The following is a 26,523-nucleotide window of genomic DNA, read 5'->3' on the forward strand; positions in this document are numbered from 1 at the left end:
AACCTGACAGAAAGTTCACTGTCATAACATGGCCTTCAGCACATCGCATCTCAATCCAATTGAGCATCTTTGGGATGTGGTGGAACGAGAGATTCACATCATAGATGCACAGCAACTGTGTGATGCTATCATGTTGACATGGACTAAAATCTCAGAGGAATCCTTCCAGCACCTTGTTAAATCTTTACAATAAAGAAATTAAGGCAGCTCTGAAGGCAAAAGGAGCCTAAGACCACATTTATGTACTAAATATATTTCCAAGCAGAACATCACTGAGAAGGCAGCATCATCAATATTTCTGATTATTCCTAACAGACTGCTATAGACTATATCCTGAGGCAAGCAGCAGACTCCTTTGCTACTGTGTTAACCAGCTAGATGCTAACCACGTTTATGTTGGCTGTTTGGTGCTAAGCAAGTACTGCAGAGTTAGGCGGGTTTTGAGGTTTCTGCAGCAAAAACAGCATTATGAAAGGGTTGGATTCAAGTGTTAAACCATGAAACTTGTTCTCTAATTTTATCAACATTATCAGAAATCCTGGGACATAACAAGGAAACAGGGAACAAAAAATGAAAGAGTTACCTCTGGAGACTCTTGCGTGCTATCCTCATGTTCTGAGATCTGTCTGCGTGTTATGAAAACATGCGCCGCATCCGTATTACTGTTCTGTCTTCGTTGAACTTCCAAATTGCCGTCTCTGTTCAGGGGGAGACAGACACTTAGATTCTCACTAATGAAATGCATCAAAAGGGTTTTTTAAATTAATTTTTTTATAGGATATGGGAGCCATCTTACTGCGTGGTGGGCCGTTGCCATTGTGTGGTTCTGGTTTCATGATTAACATAGTAGATCCTTCCCAGATTATCTTGCCTCTCCTCCCAGCCAGGAGGAAGAGGAGGCAGGATCTGGTTTTGTCTGGGACCTGACATATCATGTGTCTCCAGAAGCTCCCAACCAGGCTGTTAAACAAGGAGGACATCATTATGAAATGCTAAAGAACTAAACTAAGCTGTACATATGGAAAACTGGAGATAAAAAAAAGTCTCGCCTTATTGGAAAATAAAATTAAACGGCCATTTTCACAGAGCTTTTTCACATTTACAAACACAGATACTGATATTAATATGTACAATTTACTATATACAAAGTTCAGTGTAAATAACTTTGTGTGTACTAAACTTTATCTTACTATTACTGTTCTTGGTAACTGTGAGAGGCATGCAAATAGCTGTGGCTATGCATAATGGTTGCTTTGGCCTTGAAGGCCTCCATTACCCTTTTCTTTGAATAGTTTTTTGTATTCGGGATTCTTATTTCCTACATTTCTCAGATGACTGTCTCAGTTTCACACACGTTCACGCTTTGTCATTTCCTTTCTATAAATTCCACTCCCAATTTTTGTGGTGCAAACAGTGAATTTATATGCAAACAAAGTAAGGGAGTGTGTACATCCATTCATGGCTAAAGATGAGGGTGGAAATCAAATTGGTGCACACACACAATACAGTTCACAATGACTGAGATTTAGAGAAAGTATCATGGATGTGCAGTATCGTGTGTGTATATGTAAGAGATTTATACACCTGACACTCTGACTTGTGCTTTGATCTGTCAGTAAGGAGATGAACCACAAGCTATTTTGTACCTAACGCTGAAAACCAGGTGACAAGGCCAAGGTTATAGTTGGGATCTCAATGTGACCCAGCTTATCAAAACGAGCCATAACAGTTTAATAACTTCGCAGTGTTAAGATTTAAGTTAATCTAAATCTAAATGTTAATTTACAATACTGTTCAAAAGTCTTAAATCACCCCTCATTTCTTCATCTTTTGCTCAGAAAAATGGGAAACTGGTGCACTGATTTATTGAAATGTACAAATATAAAAGAAACAGAGTTTGTACAATTTTAATGAGCCTGAAAGTCAATAATTGTATAACCCTGCCCCTTTATTCTTCAACACAGCCTGAACTCTCTTAGCTAAGAGTTAGGATAATTTCTGTAAGTAGCCTTCAGGAGTGGTTCTTGAAAATCATTCAAAGCTCTTCTTTGGATGTTGCCTGTCTTTTGTTCTGTTGTCTGTCAGCATGATCCCACACTGCCTCTATAGTGTTGAGGGTCTGAGCCCTGGGGAGGCAAATTCATGACTGAAAGTGTCATTGTGTGTCTTCTTGTGTAGGTATGCTTTTTTTTTGGCATTGACAGTGTGTTTGGGATTGTTATCATGCTGAAACATACTGACGGGCTGCAGTGCTACCCCTCAGCCTCCTAGCAGATACACCTATAGCATAAATTTGAAATTATGCATCTTAGTCATATCATATGTACATTAATAGTAATAAAAACACAGATTCTGGTTCACTCCTTACAATTAAAGATGCAAATTAATGCAAACATTTTCGTGTGACGCTCTAAAAGCGAGTGCAAGGGCTTAAATTCAGCACCAACTACTAACTGACCTGACACTCATGTTGAACAAGTGGAAGCACTGCTAACACAGAAGCATTCGTAACACTAAGCATAAACTTACATCGTTGTCCTCAGTCTGATCTGCAGTTTCCTCCTCTGAACCTGGGTTTTTTGGCAGGTAGGTCATTTTTAGACGCAGATGACCTTTAACTCTGGACTTGTGACTGTGTGGGAATGGCAAAAAAGTAAATAAATAATTGTTTTGTTTTCTTTGTTTTTAGTGGAAGAAATAAATATCCAAAATGCTAAAAAAATAATAAATGAGTGTGCCAATATATGGGAAATGGAATGTAAAACAGAGAAAGACAAAAGATTAAATAACCATGAAATCATGCCAACCTTCGTGGGTGAAGCAGAAAATCCTTGAATGTGTATGGCCTTTCATTGTTAGGATTTTCTGTCTGAGAAAACAAAATAAGAAAAGGAAATCTTTCATTTCTTCACACTGCATGAATAAATCTGCTGTTCAGCTCAGGATCATAACACTTTTAAGATACCAATGGGTGAAATGACAGTGACCGTGCACAGTGAGGGCTAATTTGTGGGTGCTGTATTTATAACAAAACAAAAGCAGCAGCATAACATAAACACAACAGACTGTATTTCCAAAACTGTGGACACTGATGTGGAACAGGCAGTAGAATAAGGATGTCCATGTTTATATTTAAATGGTGCCATAGGTGGGACTGAAGCTAAGAGCTCACACAGTGAAAACCAAATTACATTCAGCCTACTGTGATCTTAGATTAGAGACATCAGTATTACAATGAATTTTCTACAGCCAAGCACTCACCGGTATTTGATTTAAGGGGATATCCACCTGTCCCAGGAAGTCATCACGTGTCTGAAAGGGAGAGAAAGAGGGAAACGCATGGACATCAGAGCCGTGACAAAATCATCTACAAACACAGAGGACGGGCTGTTAATCTGATGTCTAAGAGACCCTGTTCCAGAATGCAGGTTTAGCTAAACCTGAGAAAACTCATCTCAGCTCTTCTGCTCCACATTTCTGACCCACTGGACCCAAATCAGTTGCCTGACAATCAGTTTCTTTTTCTTATTTATACAGTTGATATCAAAGCACATACACACTGCTTTTACAATTAGTCTGGCACCAATTTCACCAGACATCATCGGTTTATTATCAGCTCAGAATATACTGTATATGCTACACATTTAAAACTGTGACAGTAACATTTAACTGCATGTAGTAGGTAAAGAGACTGACATCCAGCCCAGCAAGTATCATCTACCCACAAAAAAACAGGGACTGATTTTTTCCATTGCAAATGACCAAAATCAGTCTTAATTTGTCTAATGCAAGTGTGTCAAGCATAAGGCCCGGGGGCCAGAATTGGCCCACTAAAGACTCCAATCTGGCGAAGCAATTTGGGCAGCTTTGAAAAATGTGAAGAAGGGCATAAATTTCAGACTTAAGTGTGTCTTCATAGGTTTTACAACTTTTCCTATTGATAAAGATCCATGATCATTCATACTACACCAAAGATATATAACAGATAAGACATTAAATGACATACTTTTTTTTTTAGTATCTACTATAGAAATCTATGATTTTTACAGTGAGTTCACAGTAAACACACAAAAAACATAAAACAAAACAAGGACATTCTGACAATTAATTTTAGTTTTGTTTTAAAATCACAGGGCGGGCACTGTGCAAAGAGCTAGCAGAACTTTTACTGTAAATTTACATATTTATTTCTTTACACCCAATGCAGCATTTTTTTTTTTTGTTTACAATGTAGAAAACCTATGCTGTATTGTTGGACTTATATATTAAAATACCTCTGAGATTAGATTAGTGATTAAATTTTTTTTTTTTTTACAATCTCTATATATATCTCTATATCTCTATATCTCTCTCTCGCTCTCTCACTCTCTCTATATATATATATAAAATGTTTTTTACATGATTCATGAAATTAAATTAGCAGGACTAATTTCCCCCTTAAAACATCTGTCAAAAGAAAATTTAGTTCATTCTCTAGTTTCTGTACGCCTAAGTTAAGGTTATACAAGCATTAAACATCAAAGGCCAGATTAACAGTTTAACAGCAGAGTAACTTCTCTGTGTTAAACAAACCACAACTAACCACAAGTGCAGACAAAGCATCACCGAAATAACACAAGAGGTGATCAGAGCAAAAGCTCCCTGGATGAGGAATGTTAACATGCCTCGTCTGTTGGGAGGGGGGATGATTAACAAGCTAAAAACAAGTTTTGGGAGACAAAACTTTTCTGAGAGAAACCAGACAAAACACATGTCATGTGAAATAACCTAAATCTGGCAATATTCAGTCAAGTCAGACACACAGGTTTAAGGTTTCACTCTAGCACGTCATTACCACAGTCAATGGCATTGACTCAATGGCATTACATAGCACACAATTCATGTTTTTGGACAAGTTAAATCTATAAATTTGTTTCAATGACACTACGCTGCATTCTAACTGACGGGCACAAATAGACTTATGAGATGCATTAATTACTTTTTCTGTTTTGAGTTATCGTCCTGCTGCTTCAGTTTTTCCTGGTTTGTTAAAAGAGGAAACTATGGGTGGAGCCATTGAAATACAGATGGCCAACAAGTGGACCAAACTATCAGCTGTGACAGTATGGGGGGGATGGGAGTTCTTTGCACTGAGTTAATCGATTGTCCTTGGGGTTTCCCCCTCCTTTTTCCTCTTCTGCCCTCCTTGCATTTAAAAATGGTCTATTCCTTTAATATATAGCATAAGTTCTTGATTTACACAGGTTAGTTTGTTGAGTTAGGGTCTTGATTTGTTAAGCAGTTAACTCCTTTACGGGTTCACTTCTTGCTTAAAATAGTTTGTTTTCATTATTTTGTATTTTTGGTATAATTTTATGTATTTTAGGGTACAAAATAACCATCATTTGTGAACCTTTGTAAACATTACACTTACTTGTGCATGTACATCATTTCCTCAGTCCCTTATATGGCATAAATGGGAAGCTGCAAGTGGCTTCCTCATCCTCTACCCCCCCCCCCCAAAAAAAAAAACAAAACCCCAAAACAAAACCTGGGTGTGGCTTAAGAGTTTGGCAGGACCTTTAGTGTGGCTTGGGCAGAAAAAGTATTTAAAAACAACTGATTTAGAGTACAGAGAACCACTTTAATATCTCTAAAGAAGTATGTCTGTGTTATTTGCAGTGACTTCAAGGTTGTACATCTCTCTCTTTTATCTCAATCATCAGTAAGGGCTAGAAATATTTCCTCTCACCCGATTTTTTCACAAGACACTCCCTTTAACAAACCGTCTTTAATTGTAGATTTAACAGAAAACGTTTCCCGCTGCACTATTTTCCTACTTCAAACAATGAGAGTCATTTAACTGGCTCCATTTCCGTGTATATTTAGCATGTTGCGCAGGCAGGAATGTGTTTATCAGCTGACGATGAATGGCTGCTCTGTGTTATTCCAACAGAGACTGGGATCAAAATAATGTAGCATTTGCCAGATCAACCGTCTTTGCTTTGAACTCTTCACACATTCACTGCATGCCTTTATTGGAGCTGTTAAGGTCTCGAAAACAGAAGGCTGAGGCCAAGCACAGTGGAAGTCAGCATGTGTGACCAAAATTAACACCCATGGCAGGTCAAACTGTCTAACAGGGGTACAACGTGTTTATGTGAACAAATTTAGATGGAGACCTCCTTCATCGTGCCCTTGCACTTCTAATAGAGCAACTGAGAAAAGCATAAATCCAGATTAAAATAAACTCTGAGCAAGCTTTTCCAAAATTACAATGAACTGTCCTAAAAACAGCAGTCTCTGTTTTATGCAAGCGGTATTAAGACAAGCACACTTGTTATCGTTGCTGTTATACTGGCAAGCTTTGCATTTCCATTAAGAAACCGCCTGCTTTGCACAGTATTTCCTTCATGAGGTCTTCTAAGAATACTAAGGTTAAACGCAGTGTCAGTCCTCTGTGTTTATTTACCCTCCACCATATTACGGAAGTCAGAAATAATGTATTTATTTTGGGTTTGTTTACAATACTGAATGACTGGAGATTTAACATACAGTAAACAGAGCAGCTGTGGCTGTATATAGAACACTGTCTTTATTGTTTACAGTAGTTTATATTAACAGAGGGTACCCATATGGAAAATAATTAAAAACTATTATTAGCATTGTCTAACTGATACTATGACTTACTCATAAAAGTGGCTCCCCCCACATTTCTCTCCTTTTTGTATTAGAAATCTGCTGAAGAATCCTATTTAATTAGTAAATCATAGTATAAGACATACAGGGCTCACATAAATAACTCATAGAGCTCTTTTTGATGAATAAAAGTAGGAATAAAAGTTAGATAAAGAAATGTTTCATTTCTTTTTAACGGAGACATTGCACTTATAAAACATTGAGAGATGCTTAACTTAACTTAAATAGATTACTTCCAAACAGCAGACTCTTGGATTGCAATGTTAAAAGCAGAAGTACTAAAAATCCCAGTTCTTGGAGTGAAAATCCAGAAGCAAGTCAATCCACACAGACTCTCATATTAAAATACCCAATTTTAGCTATAGAAACTGTTTACAGCATGGTTGAAAACAAAGACTTATGGATAGTTTCTCCTTTTATTAAATATTTTTTAATGGAGTACTGTGTTGAGAGAAATATTAAAGCTTCCTTTCCAATTAGTTGTACTAACAGCTCATTTAAGAAATCTGTGCTCCAATTTTGGTGATTGAAATATTTTTTTATTTGTGTAATGCACTCAATAGGAGGTTTAATTCAATTCAATTTCAGTTATATTTATATAACGCCAAATCACAACAGTGGTCACCTCAAGTTGCTTTATATTGTAAGGTAAAGAATGTCAACAATCATACGACCCCCTATGAGCAAGCGCTTTAGTGACAGTGGAAAGGAAAAAATCCCTTTTGACAGGACTACACCTCCATCAGGACTAGGTCAGGCAGGAGCGAATATCTGCCGTGACCGGTTGGGGTGAGAGGAGGAAGTCAGGACAAAGACACGGTGTGGTGTCTGTCTGACTTCAAAAATTAAACATATAGTTAAAATGTGGGCACCAAAACCAAACAGAGGGTACGTCCATCTTTTTTTAATATAGGCTATGGCGCCATCCTGCTATATATATTACAGCTTTACTCAATTGGTGTTATATCATTTAATAAACTGAGAACTTACAGTATATATTGCAGCTGAATCCATTTTTCTTAGCATCCCGTGCAAGCGGTTATTACTAAAAGCTAGCTAAGGATAAATTGGTTTTACCCAGAAACACAATCTCCAGAATGTCCAGATCAGGTGTTGTGTTTACATCAGCTGATCAAATCCACTGATCTCTCTGCCAAATAAATATTTAACTCAGCCACAAACCGTAGTGCATAAACAATTAAAGCTAACGGTTTGAAGTTGAGTAGGTCACGTCTATATCAGTAGCGAACAGATGATGGAGTGAAATCAGAGCTTCCTGGGTAAGGTGAGGCTAAAGATAACAAAGGGGATATGCATGCTACGGACACGTGAAAAAAAACTGCCCAAGATAAAATGATAACGACAGATAAATGTCCATTCAGAGCATCCCTGCAGGCTCGTGTGACACTGAATGCAGCTCAAGTTTAGCATATGGCATTAAGCAGTGCTGACCACAGGCAGCATGAGGTTGCGGCAAACAGCTACAGACACATGTTGGTAGCCTCAGCAATATCCATCTTGGCTCTGCAACGAAAAGCTGCTTTTGACAGGTGGGCAGCAGCTTGTGAAAAATAAGCTTCTGAGGAGCTAATGTGGCGGTGGTAGCGTGGTGATGATGGATACTGAACTGAAAGCTGACACAGGTGTCAAAACAGCACTTCATTGCCATGACAAAGTTAAGTCAAGTTAAAACACATTATGTCGGACAGCCTAGATGTCATTTGTTATGCTCTTGGGGAATATGCAAACAAATTATTTAACTACAGGATGAAGAATGATGTCAAATATTTCCAACTACTGGCTGTAACCCAGTCTGTAAACCTTTTAAAGCACAGAAGTTGGGCTTTGTATAAATCATATGGGGTTAAAGGGCACTTTGCTGGGCTATCTCTCTAAATACACATTAGTTATTTTGCATGTTAACTCAGCAGCTCCACAAACCCACTTGTTTGTGTAGTGAGATACCCCTAAAATGTTTAATGCTCTATGAAACTGTAAATGCTTGTTATTTCGCTATATAAAATCATTGTTAACATTCATTTGATTCATGTCTTCACCTTGTTGTGCAACACATTCATACCTGGTTATTCATTAACTATGGTGATGACTCATCTGGTGACTTTGGGAGTGCGGCTAACCAGAGCAAAGGAAGTTTTCAAACACTACACCACTGATATGAACCGACATGTTCAGCCACACACAGCTTCTCTTTGTTTCTGGAGCAGTATTTAAAAGTTTTAGGTGATTGTCCACGTGCAGCTGAGAAAAACAAATTCTAAAAATATATAAAAAAAAAGGTCCAGAAATAGACAGATGCTAATTTGTCATATTGCAGTATTATTAAGTCTGCAACAATTATATGTTTGTATTTTTGGAGTACATATGTTGGTTAGCAGTGCTGGTCTGTTTGTACTCAAGCGACCTATTTTTTTGAAGTGGCTATAAAAGGCAGTACAAAGTACAAATTTATACACGTTTGGGCAATAAAATCTGTAGCTGTTTTTAAACATTTCCACTACAGATGTGGGAGGATTATCCACGACCTGTATGGGTTTTATTATTGTCGCATCTTTTTCTTATAGTTACCTAAGATTATGATGCACAAGATCTTAGATAACCATTAGCACGACTCACAGCGTAGGTGGACATGACAATAAAAACAAAAGCGTGTAATACAAAAGACTTTCAAGAAGAACTTATAGTTACTGTGGTTTTGCATTTTAATTAGTTCAGTTTTTGTTTTCACTATAGTTACAAGGTCTTGAATAACTAGGCCACATCTTATCTTTAAGACCTCATAGTACCATATCACCCCAACAACTTCGCTCTCAGACCACGGGCTTTCTTGTGGTCCCAAGAGTATTTAAAAGTAGAAGCCTTCAGCTTTCAGGTCTCTCTTCTTTGGAACCAGGTCCTCACTGGGTGCTTCCCATGAGTGTTTCTTTTTCTCTGACCCTTTTTTCACTAACTGTGTTTACACACCTCTCTGCATTTAATTATTAGTTATTATTTATCTCTGGTTTTCTTCCACATTGTGTCTTTTGTCCTCTCTCCCTCCCCTCACCCCCAACGGGTCATGCAGATGGCTGAGCCTGGTTCTACCAGAGGTTTCTTCCTGTTAAAAGGGAGTTTTTCTGTACCACTGTCGCCAAGTGCTTTCTCATAGATGATCGTTTGATTGTTGGGATTTTCTCTGTATTACTGTAGGGTCTTTACTCCACAATATAATAAGCACCTCGAGGCAACTGTAGCTGTGATTTGTCGCTATATAAATATTGAAAAAAAAAAGTTTTACTTTCTGGAGTTGGTTTGCTTGTTTTAATTTAGTTTTTATTAGTTTTATTATTGTTGGTGGCTATTTGTCAGGGATTAAACTGCAGTGGTTCAGGACATGTATTTCTTGCCTAGAAATCAAAACATAAACAGATATATGCACCAAAGCCTCTTCAACGCCACTTCACACCAAAGAGGTTCCCAGTTTGAACCTTCCTGATCAGATCGGGCTTTTCTCTTTGGAGCTTGTTCTCCTTATGTCTGGTGATCCTGAAATTGGCCAGATATCTGGTTATCTGTCTTGCCTTTGCAGCCCAGTGATGGATTAGCAACCTGTCCGGTGTGCTACAGCTGGGATAAGCTCCAGAACCCCCACAACCCCGGTTAAATGACACTCCAGTCGCACAGGCCTAGAAACCAGTCTATGTCTTCCTGGCAACCACAACCCCGACTATTTGGCGAATGGGTGCTGGAGGTTTCTAGCAGGTTTCTCGGTGAAACTGCACCACCAAAAACTGTTTGGCCACCTGTTTTTTGCACTGAAGACGCAGCCCGTTCTCACTCCCGAGGCGTAACATGTTGACGTTTTGTCACGTCCCGCGGCGTTCCTGAGGAATGCGAAAGGAGACCTTCGGCGTTCTTATGGTACGCGGCGGGTTATGGCTGGAATCCAGTGCAATGACGCTCCCGCGGTAATAGACGTTCCAGCCCTGTATTCCAGCCCTAAACCTAACCTTATCCCTAGCCCTGACCATAACCTTATTCCTGACCTTAACCAGGACTTTAATGATGTTAAATAGCGTGTTTCTAAGCGATTTGAAGAAAAAGAGCAAACATGTGTAGATTCAGTCCAGACGGTTCTCATATTTCCTCTTTTTTCCGAGGTCGTCATTTAGGAACGTGGTGGGTAGCCGAAAACGTAATATGGTGACGATTTGTCACCTAGCGTAAAATATTACGCTTTGGGAGTGAGAACGTGTTGGAAGACGCTGACTCATCTGCAAACACCCGCCAACTACTCACTGAGGGGTGGGTATAAATGCATGATGCAAACTAGAAATAGAGATCATTCACCTTCAAAATAAAAGTGCATTTTGAAACATGCTGGTTGTACAATTAAGCAGAACTTTTACTTTTTCAAAGTAATCCGCTAGCGACCAAGGAAGTCAAAATGAGGCTTTCAGTGCATCAACCTCTTTGACACCAGTAACCATTTGCCAACTAGTCTGGGACTACACATTTTTCAATAGAAGACTAAGTTTACTAGTGGATCACTGAGCAGTCTCTAGGCCTGTGTGACTGAGGCCTAAGTTCTTAAGAAACTGGATTGGGGACAATATTGTTTTAGTGTAGTTGTTATTTATATGTCAGTTAACTAAATGTTTTTTTTTACAGCTAGTTTCAGTTTAGTTTTAACCACATTCACCTTGTGAGACTAAATGTGTATGACGCAGTTCAGTTTTTATTGTATGAAAATGTGTAGTTTTAATCTAGTTTTTTTTGTGTCAGTGGTTTTTTTTTTATTATTATATGGAGAACATATGTCAGAGGGAAGAAGTAAGAAAATCAGTGCAGGTATTACAATTAAAACACAGAACTTTTTGACTCACAGCAGAAAGCAGTTGACTTACAGTCTTGTCTACAGACTCATTAAACACATCCATCAAAGCCTTGTTGGCAAGTTGTGAAACAATTTTTCCAAATTAACAACTTTCTCAATTTTTTTTCTTTTATTAGCAATTTTTTTTAGGAGTCAAATTTTTTATTTTTATTTTTAAAGATAATTAACAAGTTTTTCCATATTTATTATTTAAAGTTAGGCATGAAGCATGTTTTGGGCCTTCTAGAGTGAAAGTATAACTGAGATTTACCTAAGCAAACGTAACTATTTTAAAAATAAATGGACTGACTAATTAGTGGAGGAAGCCGTCCTACTTGACATTCTGCTAAATGGAGGGGGGTAGGGGTGGAGACTGACACTTGATATTTCACAAACACTGGCTGGCAGTGGCACCAAGGAAAGCAACACACCACCAGTTTACTGGGAAAGGCTCACACTTTCATTCCGCCTACATTACATTAGCACCACACACATGCATGTCCACAGATGGCTGGTATGACTGCGCAGCGCTCTAGTATCATGCAGTTAAATTTGAATCAGTGCTACACACCAGTAGACTATCTGGAGTCAGGCAGAATATTTCAGAGGCACTTTATTTATATCAGCAAGGGGCACCACTTTTCCCACTGCTATAATTAGCCTGGGTAAATACTTAGGCCAATTACTCATAGTGCTAACAGAATAATAAAAAAGGAAACTATTCAAAAGATGAGTTCACACACCGACAGACACACAAACAGGTTGAAAGGGAACCTTTCCCTCTTATTCACTGATTTCTGGGAAACTAATAAGCAGATGGATTTACTGTAATGCAACCGAATACCTTTGAATGTTTGTCCACATTGGGCTTGTTAATTGCATGACTTAGCTGTAGCGATCTTCTCAGTTACTGAACCTCACTCTTTCTTGACCCGCGGTAAACTGAGTTTTAAGAATGTGAATGGCAGAGCTGTATATCTGTATATCTATATAGACATAAAATACACAGAACTATTTGAATGTTGAACTTTATGCAAGGGAAAATTAAGCACAAAGTCAATATAAAATATAGTTGTTATTTGCATTACTTTACACAGTCCAGCTGTTATTTTAGTCCCGTGTACATGGCAGTTAAAGTCAGTGCATGTGGAATCTCCTGGAACCAGTTTAACAACATTTCAGTGAATCCACTTTCTTCTTTACCTTAACGTGCTTCCCTGAGCCTTGCTGTGTCACATAAACTTAAAAAAAATGCTTATTTGACAGCTGTTATCCTCTCTGTACACTATGAGGTATAAGGCCTGGGACCTTCCATTTAAGAAACTTACCTCGGCACATTGACCTGAGCTTATGGGTGTATTATCCCATTTGTTGCCTGTGTTTATATCAGGAAGAGAGGTAGGCAACTTAGCCGGGCAGCAAGGAGACAAATGAATGTGCACATGTGGAGAGCAGGGGCTGCTGAGTTTGGGATTCGAAACGTGACATGAAATTCCAGTGTTGGCGTAAGGCACCTCGAGGGAAAAGCTCCTCTGTATGGCGTGATGACAGTGTTTTTCCTGGTGGCCTTTTCCTGATGAACAAGCTTTCTGGTTTTTCTCAGAAGGTTTAGTTGAGGAGAACAAACAAGCAGAGGTACTACGATAAAGCTTCTTGTGGCAGTCGCGATCACCCTCTGGGTGCTCTGCTGGGTAATGAGCCTCGGGATATTCCACATTGACTGTAGCTGTTGTTGTGGCTCCTTTTCCTGATATCATTGGTTTCTGGTGGGCAAAGCGCAGCAACAGGCTGCTGGAGTGACGATTTGATCTGTCTAGAGATGATGACACTTCCTTTATTTTGCTCATGTCCTCTGTTTTAGATTTTGGTTCGTCCTGTAAGGGAATATTAAACTGCACCATGTGTTTGGTGTCCCTGAACTCAGCCGAACAGCTTTCTTTTGGGAAGCGATGGCTGCTTACTGCCGTGTTGGTGGACCCTTTGGAAGTCACCTCCTCATCTGCCAGTGAGTATCCATTAACAGAAGTCTGAAGAGATGACTGATTAGAGCCCTTCCCTATAGGGAGCGCAGGAAAAGCCACTGGACTTACTGGGGAAGCGGGTGGGGTGCTGCAGGGGCTCTTTGGGAATATAACTAAGGAGGAGCACCGCCTCAGGGGGACCTTGGACTTGCAGCAGTGTAGACTCCTCTCTTGGGTGGTCTTATGCTTTTCTGGTGCCTCTGGCTCGAAGATGCTGTTACTGCTACAGTAGCCGCCATCGCTGGCCATGCTGCTGCTGCACGAACCCCCGTCAGAACCCGCACACGCTCCTCCTCCTTCACCAGCTCCTGGTTCTCCATCCTCTACGCTGCCATCCACCTCTCCGCTGAGCTTTCCACAGGGCTGGAGTGAGATCTGTAGAATTCTCTTCTTATTACATCCTCCGGTGTTAACCCTGGGTATGAACACTGAAGAGTATTGATTATAAGCATAATCTGGTGACAGAGGAGTCACCTTCAAGTGGACAGAATTGTGCGCCAGACTCTCCGAGGGGCTTTGAGCTGACACACTGACTCCGCTTTCCTCACCATGGCTGCTGAGGCTTTCTGACAGAGGGTCCGTGCTGCTTCTCCTTGACGCAAAATGCAAGCGGAGCCGACGTGCCATTCGTTTAACTCTCTAATCCCTGCAGCGCCAGCGGGAGCTGCATGATCAAACTTGCTGGCTGGGAAAAGGAGAGCAAAGCAACTGTTCCAAACTCTGCTCTGTGATCACAATCATTAGGGACTGCGCATTGCCAAAATAGCTCTGGTGACAACCTACATTCCTCTCCATGCAGACCACGGCTTTTAGTCAGGGGAGGTCAGTGGTTCTGTGTGGAGGCATGACCCAAACACATGACCTTTGAAAACAGATTAATCTCACTGCTGAGCCCCCTTTAAAGACACGGCCGCGGAGCAGAAAGCAACACTGAGAGTTGAAGGAAAAAGCGGACCTGCTTCATAGCCTTAGCTCCCTCTGACAAATGTTTAACACCTCACATCTGCTGCTGCCACCTCACTCCTGTTTACTCCCTTGGGGAAAAAACAAACAAAAAAAAAAAAACACAACGCGGCAGTAGTCCACGCTGCATCTTCGACTAAAGCTCTGGTCAACTGTTACTTCTGCTTCAGGCCACTCACCCAAGACTTCACTTCCTGCTGCAGCTATGCTTCTTATGTTTCTGCTGCTCTGTGCCCCACAAATATTTTTACCCACTGCTATTGAATTACAGGAAATCAAAGGGACTGACTTTCAACATAATTCTGCTTCAGAGTGAGGACTGGGTGACAAAGCTCAGCTAGCACACAATAAAAATGCCAAAGAAAATATGCAAAAGAGCACCTAAACAAATAAAAACACTAATAAAAATGCTTTTTGATCCTCAGTGACTGAACAACCTGCTGCAAATCATCTGCTTTACTGCAGAAAATTCAACACGATAAGAGGGAGAAAGATTTGTGGGACCGCGGTGACGCGACACCAGTCACTCGACACTTCATGTAACAGTCAGTACTCATCTGATTTCCTCTCCACGCCTGTTACTCTGATATTGCTCTGCCTCTAAATCGGTTTTAGCATAGTCTTTAATAGTAAGACGCCAGGCCAGGATAAAGCAATGATTCACCGGTGGACACTTCCTGCTGCGGTGGAAGTCATCACCTAAATTTTTAAGGAGCATGACAAACTGCCAGAAAAAACCCATGATTGGCCATTAATCACTCATCCAGGCAAAAGCAGCTTTAACTGATGTTGACGGTATCTAGGCCATAAGACAAGGCTGGTGACGCACACCGCACGTTCATGTTAAGTCACAGAGTATGGTGTAATATGCCAATATTGCAAAGCTGCCTGGAAATAGGCACAAGAATTTGGCATGACAGCGAAGATCATGCTTTGCATTGAAGGATAAGTTATATATTTATTTAATAAAGTCTTCAGCGAAAGTGTCTGAGGTGAGGTCATCAATAAATTGGGTCAGTGGGGTGTGGCTAGAGTAGAGGCTGGGCATCTATTAAGGTGCAGCCCTAAAGAGTTTTGATGTTTTACGATCAAACAAATCAGCAGAAAATATGGCTGAACTGATAACGTTGTCCTAGAGGAACAAGGGGCACTGACTGACATCTGACTGGGGTGTCTGAGAGTTGGTGTGTGTAAATGTGTTTTATACAACTCATCACACATGAAGTAATCAAACTTTTAGAGAGCTGAGTAGCATTTCTCAGATCTCTGTCCAAGAAAATATTGACAGGCATTTTTAATCCCTCCATGCATGCATTCTCTTCTGCTTATCCTTATCAGGGTCACAGGGGGGCTGGAGCCTATCCCAGCTACCCATTTTTATGGTTAGAGAAATATTATAAAGGTGATCGAACATCTGCTGCCAGTGTCCAAAAGCCAAACAGGGCGAATGACCTCTTTAAAATCTCTCAGTGAGACATGCTTTTACAGGAGACTCTTTCCGGAGTAGTGTAAAGAGCTTGGAAAGAAAGCAACTGGACTTCTTTAAGTTTATTGAAGACTTATTTGGCACCTTTCTAAATTTTAATTTCAAGGTCTCACACATGAATTCATATAATTAAGCACTTTCTAACTATCACACACTGTCTTTTTCTAATGGATTTTTCTGAAGAACTTTGGGGATCAAACCACTGACCTTCTTTTTATCAGATGGCCCGAATGACTGAGCAACATGTCCTGTTTTGTTCACTTATACCATTTCTGATTTACTAGAATGTTTCTACTGATAAACTTACTGCAAACCAAGATATCAACAGCTACATATTTGAAGCTAGCTTCCTGCTAATGTAATAGTGTAAGTAACTGCTACAGGTTCATTTTCCACACATGGAAGTTCACTGCAGGTTCCATTTAGGATTAGGCTTAATCCATATATGAAAAAGCCACTGATGTTGTTTATCTTCACAGAAGAGAAATATTTAGTGTACTATATAACAAATTTTAGTGATATATTAATACCTCCAGCTCCAGTCCCAGTCTGAGTATGTTTTTCTACCTGCCTGATTGGTTTGGATAAGTTTGGTTGCCTCTCAGCGTTTAGCTTTTTTTCATAGTCTTTGTAAATGTTGTTTTGCTGTAGGCTACAAAGCAGCTACCATTGTATCACTTTCTTTTACCATTTGAATCGTGCCAATTAATTCAAGTGCAGGTAACCATAGCAACTTCTGCATTCATGCTGTCTCTGGAAGTGGGGAAGGGGCTGCTGCAAAGACACACTCATGTATTTTAAGCGAGAACTGTACAGCAGCATCTGATTTACTTTTTTATGGTTTTTGTGGGTGTGTCTAGCTGCCTCTGAGATAACTGGGAACTAGATATGACCACAACACTGCTGTTAGATTAGATTATGGGGGTCTGCTGGCATAGCCTGGAGAAGTGATTTACTAAAGAGTTTAACCCTGTGGAGTCTGACCTCTTGCTATCAGAATATGTAATTTTACTTTTTTTAATTGTTCTCAAGAGTCTGGGTAATCAAGGAGCAAAGGAAATATCATTGCAACTAAAATGCATCGAACACTAACTATATATATATATATATATATATATATATATATATATATATATATATATATATATATATATATATATAGTAACTGGCTGTGTACTATCTAAAAATCTGGCCAAAAATAAAGTGTCCAAATATATGCATCCATCAAAGTTTCACATTTTGTTACAGTAAAAACTACTTTTGGTGGTGCTAGAGGACATGTCATAGTCCAAAGGAACAAAGATTTATGCTGTGGGAATAATAAATGTTTATTTATTAAACTCTCAAGAGGCTATAATTGAAAGTCTTAGCCAGAAGAATCTTATCATCCCAAGATGTGAAAGCTTACACTGTGGAAACACCATGTGGAAACAATAATCATCCAATCAACACATCTCGTATGAGACGACCAACAAAGCACGTTTCTTGCTGAGCTCTCGGTGTGCCAGAGCTGCAGACACACACACACACACACACACACAAACACTTTCACAGCTCTGACACACCCTCCAAAATACTCCAACGTGTAACTGGAGCATGACAAGGCAGAACTGAGTGACTCACCCCCGTCTTTATTTTATCATGTGACTGGAAACCTGTGACGTAGTGACAGGTTCCAGAAACATTCAGCCATTTAGCTGCAAACGAAAGCTCGTGTGTTGACGGTTTTTTAATGATCTAACGACTGACTGTACCTGAAAAGTCTGAGCAAAACCCGCTGAAACATGTTGAATGTTGTGGTAACAAATTTATGATGTAGAAACTCCACGATTACAAAAAGCATCACAAGACTATTAACAGTGAGGTGATTCAGATTTCACAAGAGTTAGAAATGTGAATGTAATTATCATAAACTGATGGGACTGCTGGATGGCTGCCCAATGCTTGGCTTTTTATTGACTTGTAATTCCAAGAATCTACTTTGCCACTTCCTGGTATTGTTGGGGACCAAACTTTACCAGTGATAAAAGTCTATGAAGCTGTATACAGCTCCAGTGGGAAAGGGGCAGGTGATTCACTGATTCTACAAACTGCAAGACATGTATCGCAGTTATAAGAAATGTAGCTTAGGACACTACAAAGAATGACAACTTCTTTTGTTTACTTTCCATTATAAAATAAAGTTAGTTATGAATGAAATATTAAATATGGAGCAGCAAAACAATCAAGAAAACGATCCAAAGCTTCCAATAAAAAAATCTGTATGAGCTTTGGAAAACCTGTTTTCCCCCAAGTGATTGCTGGAAATTGCTGGCAGCCGGTAGATGAAATTGGTCCCAAAGAGGTACATACGGTGCTGCACATAGGAACTCCTTGCAGTTGCTTTGCTCACTAGCAGATTGCCACAGTTGCCACATGTAGTTTGCATGGACTTGCAAAAAAATTGCAGACTGCTCGCCGAGCGATAGTAAAACTGTGAAAAGTGAGACGTAAACTAAAAAATGGAGACTGTTTGACTTCAAAGTAAAAGCTGGTCGCTCGTCAACCAGTCTCTAGGACTAAGCACTAGTAGATGTTTTTATCATTATCATTTTCTAGCCTGCTTTGTGGACACAAGTGTAGTTGGTGCTTTTTTTAGCGGAGGATCAATGCAAATTGAACAAGAGCAGCTCAAGACAAATATCTACACCAAGTCTCTGAATCCAGATTAGTCTCTGATACAATCTTGAGAACATCAACAATGTCTTCTGATATTTATTATTTCAACTTATAGACATATGATTGCTGTTTCTTGAAATGATGAAAACTCTTCAATCCAGATCCACAAGGAGAGCGACTCCAAAAGTTAATCAATTCCTACCTCTGGCAACACTTTTATAAATATGTTCATACTTTTTAAAATAATCGTAAAACCAAACCGTAAAACCAAAGCTTACTGTGGCAGATGCATAAAAGGAAACACGGGAGTTTTATTCAACGTGAAGCTAATTTGTAATACGCATGCACATCTCTCTGGTGCATGAATATAAGAGTGATAAAGAGAGTTTTCAGTTCATTTTCTGCTTCTGTGAGTTGAGGTGATATTTAGTACAGTCACATAAGGACTTCTGAGCATCCATGTTGGTTCACTGCTTGACCGTGTTGACTTTGCATACAGTTACAGACTGTTAGCTGCAAAACTCAGACAGAAGTGGTCGTGTCACTAGAGTCCGCCTGTTCGTGCGTACCTGCTTTGTATCAGCCCAGAATGAAACTGGGTCAGCAGCTTATCACATCTCCTCCTACATTTAGGCTACATCCTAAAACCTTTAACATCACTTTGCGCCAATTGTGTAATCAATAAGGAAACACTAGACGCAGGCATCGATATTCTCTTCAGTCTCCTATTCAAACTATTCAGCTGCATCCTCTCCATGCCCTTAAGATTTGCCCCTATTTACAGTCATGAATAATAAGGTATCCCAGTTTCCAACAGTACTCCAAGTGTCATGGCAAAATAAGGGCCTCTGTGTATTTGACAGGCAGACAAAGCACAGTTAACCTTGTAATGACTGGGGCATACCCTCCTCCATACAAATATGAAACATACTGTACCATTTTACGACATGCAACGGTTTCTTTGCACAGCAATAAATTTTCTTAGTCAATAAATGGGCAAAACTGAGTTGTGCAGTGTGAAAGCTGATCATTTTTTATATTCAATTTATTTAAGATGACCTTATAAAAAAACCTGCAAAAGCATTGCCTACTTTAATCAAGTTTGTTACTCTTGTGTTCTTAGAATAAATGCAGAATATATTTGCAGTAAAAAACTTTTGTTTCATTCATTGTCTGTTGTTACACTTCAAATCTCATATCTGCTGACTCTCATTCACATATAAAATAAAAATGTAGTATATAATGCCACCATCTCATCTACAACCTCATTTGACTTGACCAAACACACACATATACAGATCACAGTAGGAGGTCTGTATTTGTTAGGCAAATCTGGGGAATTAAAGAAAAATTAACTAATTAATAATGTGTTAGAGACCCAGTTTACTCTTAAATGTTACCCTGATCAGTCTGTCCCATTCTAACAAGAATTATTGGGGCACCTGTTTAGCCTACTCCACAGCTCCACATTACACTTTAGCTCTACAATATTTGACCAGCTTTGCATTTAGGCAATCCAACCACAACTAAAGAGCATAATCCCAGTACCTTTAGTAATTAAACCCCCTCCAGATATCACATTTCACGTTGATTTTACACTGCGTGTGGAAATACTGACAATAAAGATCTGCTGCTGCCCTGCTCACTTATTTTCACTTATTCATATTTGTTTTCACATTTGCACAGACACACACACACACATGGAAACCCATGCCCAAAAGCTCCTGGCAGACAATTTTTGTGCTGATGTTAATCCCAGAGGCGGTTTGAAGGTCTGCCAGGTTTTACAGAGTCAGTGACCGCACTCTATAACTTTACGTGGTATGACTCTTTGGTGGTTGACTTGCTGTATTACCTAAAGTTTGCAGTAGCATAGCTTATAACGTATAGCTTGGTTGTGAATATCTCGGAGGGAGGACACTTCACCAACTGACTTGTTGCAATGCTGGCATCTAATTACAGTTTCACAAATTCAGCGAGCGCATCGGAACAACCCATTCCTTCACAAATGTTTGTAAAGGCAGACTGCACATCTAGGTGCTTGATTTTATACACCTGTGGTAATGTGACTAAAAGCACCTGAATTCAAAGAATAAGATTTGTCGCCCAATGCAGTTTAGTGTAGATCATATACAGAAACAAACATAAATAATTAAAACTAACTCACCAGCCGGTTCTCATCAAACACCTCAAACAGCAGACGATGCTTCTTGGGATCAACCTGAAACACGACAGACACTTTAAAGTCAAAGCTGCTTAATCGACCAGTACAATAACCAAGATGCGTGGACAACACTGCCAGAGTAATTCAAGTGTCACATGTTATGGCTACATTTGATTTAAATCTGATTTCGGAATCAAGTTTTTCTAAGTAAGCATTGATTTGACTGATATCGCATCAGAGTACATTCGTTTTATAAAAAAAAATAAAACATTACATGCATTTTAAAATGTGCTTAATGTGAATCACATTTCACTTACTCTGAAAAAAAATTCTTCATTCCACTTGGGGTCCAGTGTCTTCGGGTCAAATGAAAAGAGAAAAGAATAAAATAAATCAACGAGATATGAGCACGACTTCAAAAGCAGGTGTTCACGCATTTACCTTTTTGATGGTTTTGGTCTGAAGGCTTGCGATTTCTCCAGTGACAGGATCATACAGGGACAGTCTGGTATAGGGATCACTGCAAAGGAAAAACAGAGACTCACTAAGTCATTGGTCTATACAGATTCAAACAGTTATGATCTGCTTCCTGCCCTCAGCGGTTTATTCAAAACACTTAATATCAGCCTCTACCTTCAGAACGTAAGAAACATTAACGAAATTGTTCCAGCTTGACATGCTCATAATTGCAGTTTCTAATTTATAATAATTCTAGGAACTGTGCATAGAAACCACATCCATCAAAGAAACTGTATTATTCATTGCTCTCTCTTAACAAAGCATTAGTAATGCATTAAATGACGAGCGCTCCACTAGAGCGGTACTAATAGAGCAATTTTGGCCATTACGCGAACAATTAAACACGAAATGGACATAAAGACAGAAGAGTCCCAAAACGACCAACAAAATCAACAGAAACTCTCAATTATGCGTCTTTGCTTTGTATGCCGTGCTATGTGGAAGTTAGGGGAATTATTTTCAACTTTAAAAAACTAAAAGTGGGGGAAAGGTATGAGTGAAAAGTGTTGTAGACACACTGGTTTGTGCTTCTTTGGAGGGAGTCCCAGAGTTACAACAGTACAACAAATCCCCATAAAAACCCTGAATGAGGGGTGGAAATAAGAAGGGTAGCCAGCTGTATCTAAATATTTGAGGAATGTTAACCATCAGAAAACAGAGTTTAACACTTTAAGACCTAGCATAGAACCAAGTCCGCCAGAGCTTATATTATATTTTTACATGTTGTAGTGCCATTTTTGGAAGCATTTCAAGTTGATATACATCAATACAAGCATTATAGCCCAAATTTTAATAATATGTATGCATTAAGTGCATAGTAATTACATAAATTGCAAAAAATGCAATAAACTACAAAAAAATTGAAAATCGTTTTTGTTTTTTTAACATATATTTCTAGTTAGACAAATTTAAGAGGCTTATCCCTCAAAACTGTAAATACAAAAAAGTTGCACAAAATAGTTTCCCACCACAGGAAATTTCTTTTGAGTGTCTTCATAGTTTTATTTTTGAAATACACCAATTTTTATATACTGCAGGAAAAACGAAAATAAATATTATAATGCAAATTTGCAAAAAAACAGCATATGCATCAAAATAAAATATTTCCAGCAGTGCAATATGAGTCCTAAGCATCCCAGAAACGACACAGAAAGTCATAAAGTCAAACATAACTTTTAAAAACACAAGTATAGGCCCATGAGGCCCTGATGGTAAAAAACTACATTTCCGCAAAATAATGTCACTTCCAGTTTTGGGCAGGTCATGGCGGACATGCGATAGTTCGGGCTGATGGACGTAGGAAGTGTTACAAACAGCTGATCGGATCGGCAAAGCGTGTTTCTGGAATATTATGTTTTTGTTGCTGCAAGTGCTTTTTATGCAGTTTTTGCAAAGCTATATGTGGAAGGAAACTGTGACCTAGGACAAGCTGATGGCATAAGATGTAAGCACAACTCCTCCGGTTTCATATGCAAAAAAAATTATTGCGCTAGCTTACGTGGTTGCAGTGCTACCGGGATTTAAAAATAGTTACGCAAAAGGGAGCGTGCCCGCTCCGACTGGCTTTAAAGGGTTAACTAAAGCTTTTCTGCAAATGACACAGAACAAAGTCCTTCTGTTTTTTGGAACAAATGGAGGATTTAATATGAATCAGTGATTCACAAATTCTAGTAAGCTCTGATTGTAATGTAAAGAGGAAACAGACAGGAACAAAGTGCCCCCTGTGCTCTGGAAGTTGGTGACTTAAGATTTCTTTCAAATCTGCTGTGAACATTTTTATTAATCATCGATTTATTTACATAAATGATCACAAAGAAATTGTATGGTTGTTAAGTAGCACATGTTGCTTTTCTCTTTAGATGTCCTGCAATGCTGCACATTAAATATGTTTGTATTTTGAATCGCTGATAAAACTAAATGAGAAATGCCAAAGAATCACACTGAGGTTTGGGGAAATTTATTTAGAAGATAAAAACATTAGTCATATATTTCTAAAATATTGGATTAGTCTAATCAATCAAACTGGAGAACAACCTGTAACTCTTCTGATTTTAAAGGTTCAGGCTTCTAATTCTGCTACAAGTGTGTGTGATTTTTTTTAAGTTTATGACAGTTGATAATCCTATTTCTAATTTCATAAAGGAAGAGCTCTGAAGGTCATGTGGTATGTGGTTAGATTGGAAAACACATTAGTGACAATGCCCTGACCCCTGAGTCTCAGACTTTTCCAACACTTCCTGTGTTGTAAAACAGTGGCTGTATCAAGAATGCCCACTTAAGGCACAGGTGAAATTATGTTGTTGTTGTTTGAGCAAACTGGCATGAAAAACAGACCATGTTCCTTCAGCTTACCTGGCTCCAAGAATATCCTTTTTGGCCAGTCCAATTCCAGCAATGACTTTCACCTTCAGGATTCTGTTATCCTCCTGAATCAACAAAATAAAATAAAACAAGTCTATTTACAGTACAGTAAGATACAAATAGGGACAGAGACTGCATACAGCCTACAGCTTTGACTTCTGCTGCACATATGTACACACGCAGGCAATATTACTCAGTAATCATAGTTTTCTGACTTTTTATTTATTTTTAACTTGTGTCTTGTTTGCACACTGTGGGTCGAGAGTGTAATGATATTACACTCCTGTGCGTGTCCTGTAAACATGGCAATACTGACTTTGACTTCAGTCCAGTCCAGAGTTATCCTAAACTGGATAAGCAGAAGAAAACGAATGGATGGATGGATGGATGGATGAGGACAAGCATGAGGCGACTTAGGTGTATTTGATTATTAAGACTGAGCTATCTGTGTCGCTGAGTCAAGAGTTTGGATTGTAACACTGGACCTAAACTTCTTAAATCTTCCACCTGTCCAGTTTATAATAACTCTAAAACTAATGAACACTAAACTGACACTCACCTTTTCATACAACACAAACTAAACAGAAAACCCACAAAAAGCACTCTTATTATAGCTTCATAATATAGTAATAATCTGCGCATGGGCAGTCTACTGTATACCGATGACTTGTATGACAACAGGTGTCCAATAAGTGATAAAAGGCAATAATAAGAGTGTACCAGCACTGATGCAGTGTGGCTTCAGTCTGATCGTTACCACATGCATGCACGCACACAGCTCGCCGTGCAAGCATGCATGCAGTGGTCTCAGGGTGATGTAACATCCTCACAACACTTGGCTCTTGTGCCGCATTTTTACCGTAAAATCAGTGAATCATCGGGAGATTTCGCAACCTGTCACACTGACCCGAGCTCCTTACTCTGCATTCCCTGTTTTGATTTCTTGTCCTTCTCTGAATCTTTTCACAGACATCTGCTGCTTCGGTAGAGCTCAGTTTTGTTTGTTTGTTTGTTTGTTTTGTTTTGTTTATCTTGAGCAAACACAAAAGGCGTTGACAGCCCAGGAGACGGCGGGTTTCCTGCCCACGAAAAACAAAAGCTCTATTATTTTCAAGGCTCCTCTAACACTGCCTGGCAGTAGTTGGGAGATTTTCAAACTACATCGATTGTCTGCTAATAGGTAACACATTTATCTGGCGGAGACGAAACTCCGAAGCGAACAGACGCGGTAAGTTAGGGAGAGTTAGCTCGCTAACTCGACGCTCCGGTTAGTTTCTAGGTTAGCTGCCGTTGGTTAGCTGGCTAACGACAGCGGCCTCGTTTATAAACCCCCCCAAGTTTACCTCATCTGTCTGAAGTCCTGAGATCTGTGAAGAAACTGAAGCCATAATAGTATCCTCGCCCTTCTTCCTCCCACACAGCGACAAGAAGAGGAAGAAGAAGAAGGAGGTGGCGGTGCGACAGTCAGTGCTCCGCAAAGGTGTGCTTTTCCACTCCGCTGTAAGTGAGGTACTCCCTCCGTGTGTTTACCCTGCTGGATGGCGTGAAACTAACCTACTGATAAAGCTGTGACACCTTCGTCACTCTGTATCCATCCTCCTCCTCCTCCTCCGCCTTCTATTCCTCCTCCTCCTCATGCTTCCTCTTCCTCTCTGGGTCCCCCTGTCACAGCCTGAGGAAACCCAGAGGGAGCTTCCTAGAGATCGATGTAATGTCACAGTGCGTGCGTTATCTAAAAGAAACCATACATGTTTATTACAACGTAAATGAGACAGGCATTAAACAGGTTGGTCGCACTGATAGAGAGTAAAAAGCACATCTTTGAGTGAGAGACGTGTTATGAAACAAAGATAATATATTAAATTAACCCGATTTAAAAAAAAAAAAAAAAAAGTTTAGTTTTGAGTTTAGTTTTTTTCCCAAGGGTTTCCACTTCCCCATTTCAGTTTGAAAGGTTTAACTTTAGTTTCGTTTTAAAGCCCTACTTTCTCTGACAGTACTATCTGAACACTCTTAGGCAAGCTTTGTTGTAATTTCTTTAAGTAGTCTTCAGGAAGCACCTTGAGCTACTGTTGTGATTTGGCGCAATTTAAATGAAATTAAACTGAATGGACTAGTTCCCCAGACTTCTTAAAGGACATCTAAAGCCCTTCTTTGGATGTTGGCTGCCTTTATTTTCCACTCTCTATTGATATGATTCCACACTGCTTCGGTTCAGGCTCTGGGGAGGCCTGATATTATGTCAAATATCTTTTCAAACTGTGAATTGTGTCAAATGTTTCCAGATGCTATTGCGTAGTGAATCAAACTCTGATGGTACTTTTCTGTGTTAATAATCCCATCAATTATGATCAGATCTCTAATATCACTGGCTAAAATACAGCCCCAAACCATGGTAGAGAGTCTGCAGTGTTTCCGAGCTAAAGAGCTGGGATGCCCAACAAGGCCCAGGGGCCAGAATTGGCCCACCAAAGACTCCCACATGGCCCACTGGATGGCTTTGAAAAACGTGAATGTGGGCATAAATTTTAGACTTTTAACTGTATTTTCAAAGATTTTATGACTTTTCTACCTCACTCATGACCACTCATACTACACCAAAGTATAATGACAGAACGATTGTATTTTTTACACTATATGCTATATATATTTATGATTTTTACAGTGTCTTCACCATTAAAATTAAGACAAATAAAGACGACCGTCTGTGTAATGAACCTTTTCTGTAAATTTGCATATTTATTTCTCACAATTTAAACCCAAAGCAGCATTTCTGTATCATACAAAAAGACTGAGATGT

At 39.3% G+C, this 26,523-nt stretch overlaps 1 protein-coding gene across 2 annotated transcripts in view; it reads right to left on the reverse strand.

The window, feature by feature from the left end:
* Positions 1 to 25,443, reverse strand: part of nedd4a (NEDD4 E3 ubiquitin protein ligase a) — a 40,187-nt gene extending 14,744 nt beyond the window's left edge. Inside the window, exons 1-10 of one of the 2 annotated variants that reach the window (XM_040011067.1) lie at positions 25,067 to 25,443; positions 23,715 to 23,788; positions 21,285 to 21,363; positions 21,161 to 21,199; positions 20,847 to 20,900; positions 3,262 to 3,312; positions 2,808 to 2,869; positions 2,530 to 2,632; positions 797 to 960; positions 584 to 698 (exon numbers count right to left, since the gene is read on the reverse strand). In XM_040011067.1, coding sequence (XP_039867001.1) covers positions 584 to 698; positions 797 to 960; positions 2,530 to 2,632; positions 2,808 to 2,869; positions 3,262 to 3,312; positions 20,847 to 20,900; positions 21,161 to 21,199; positions 21,285 to 21,363; positions 23,715 to 23,788; positions 25,067 to 25,111 — 786 coding nt within the window. In that variant the 5' untranslated portion in view covers positions 25,112 to 25,443. Of the gene's footprint in view, positions 1 to 583; positions 699 to 796; positions 961 to 2,529; positions 2,633 to 2,807; positions 2,870 to 3,261; positions 3,313 to 12,879; positions 15,048 to 20,846; positions 20,901 to 21,160; positions 21,200 to 21,284; positions 21,364 to 23,714; positions 23,789 to 25,066 lie in introns of those variants that run through there. The other variant, XM_040011066.1, reaches the window with a different exon arrangement.
* Positions 25,444 to 26,523: the final 1,080 nt, after the last annotated feature.

This window comes from Simochromis diagramma, unplaced genomic scaffold (genome assembly GCF_900408965.1).
Source record: "Simochromis diagramma unplaced genomic scaffold, fSimDia1.1 OVJJ01000603.1, whole genome shotgun sequence".
In the NCBI taxonomy this organism is placed as follows: Eukaryota; Metazoa; Chordata; class Actinopteri; order Cichliformes; family Cichlidae; genus Simochromis; species Simochromis diagramma.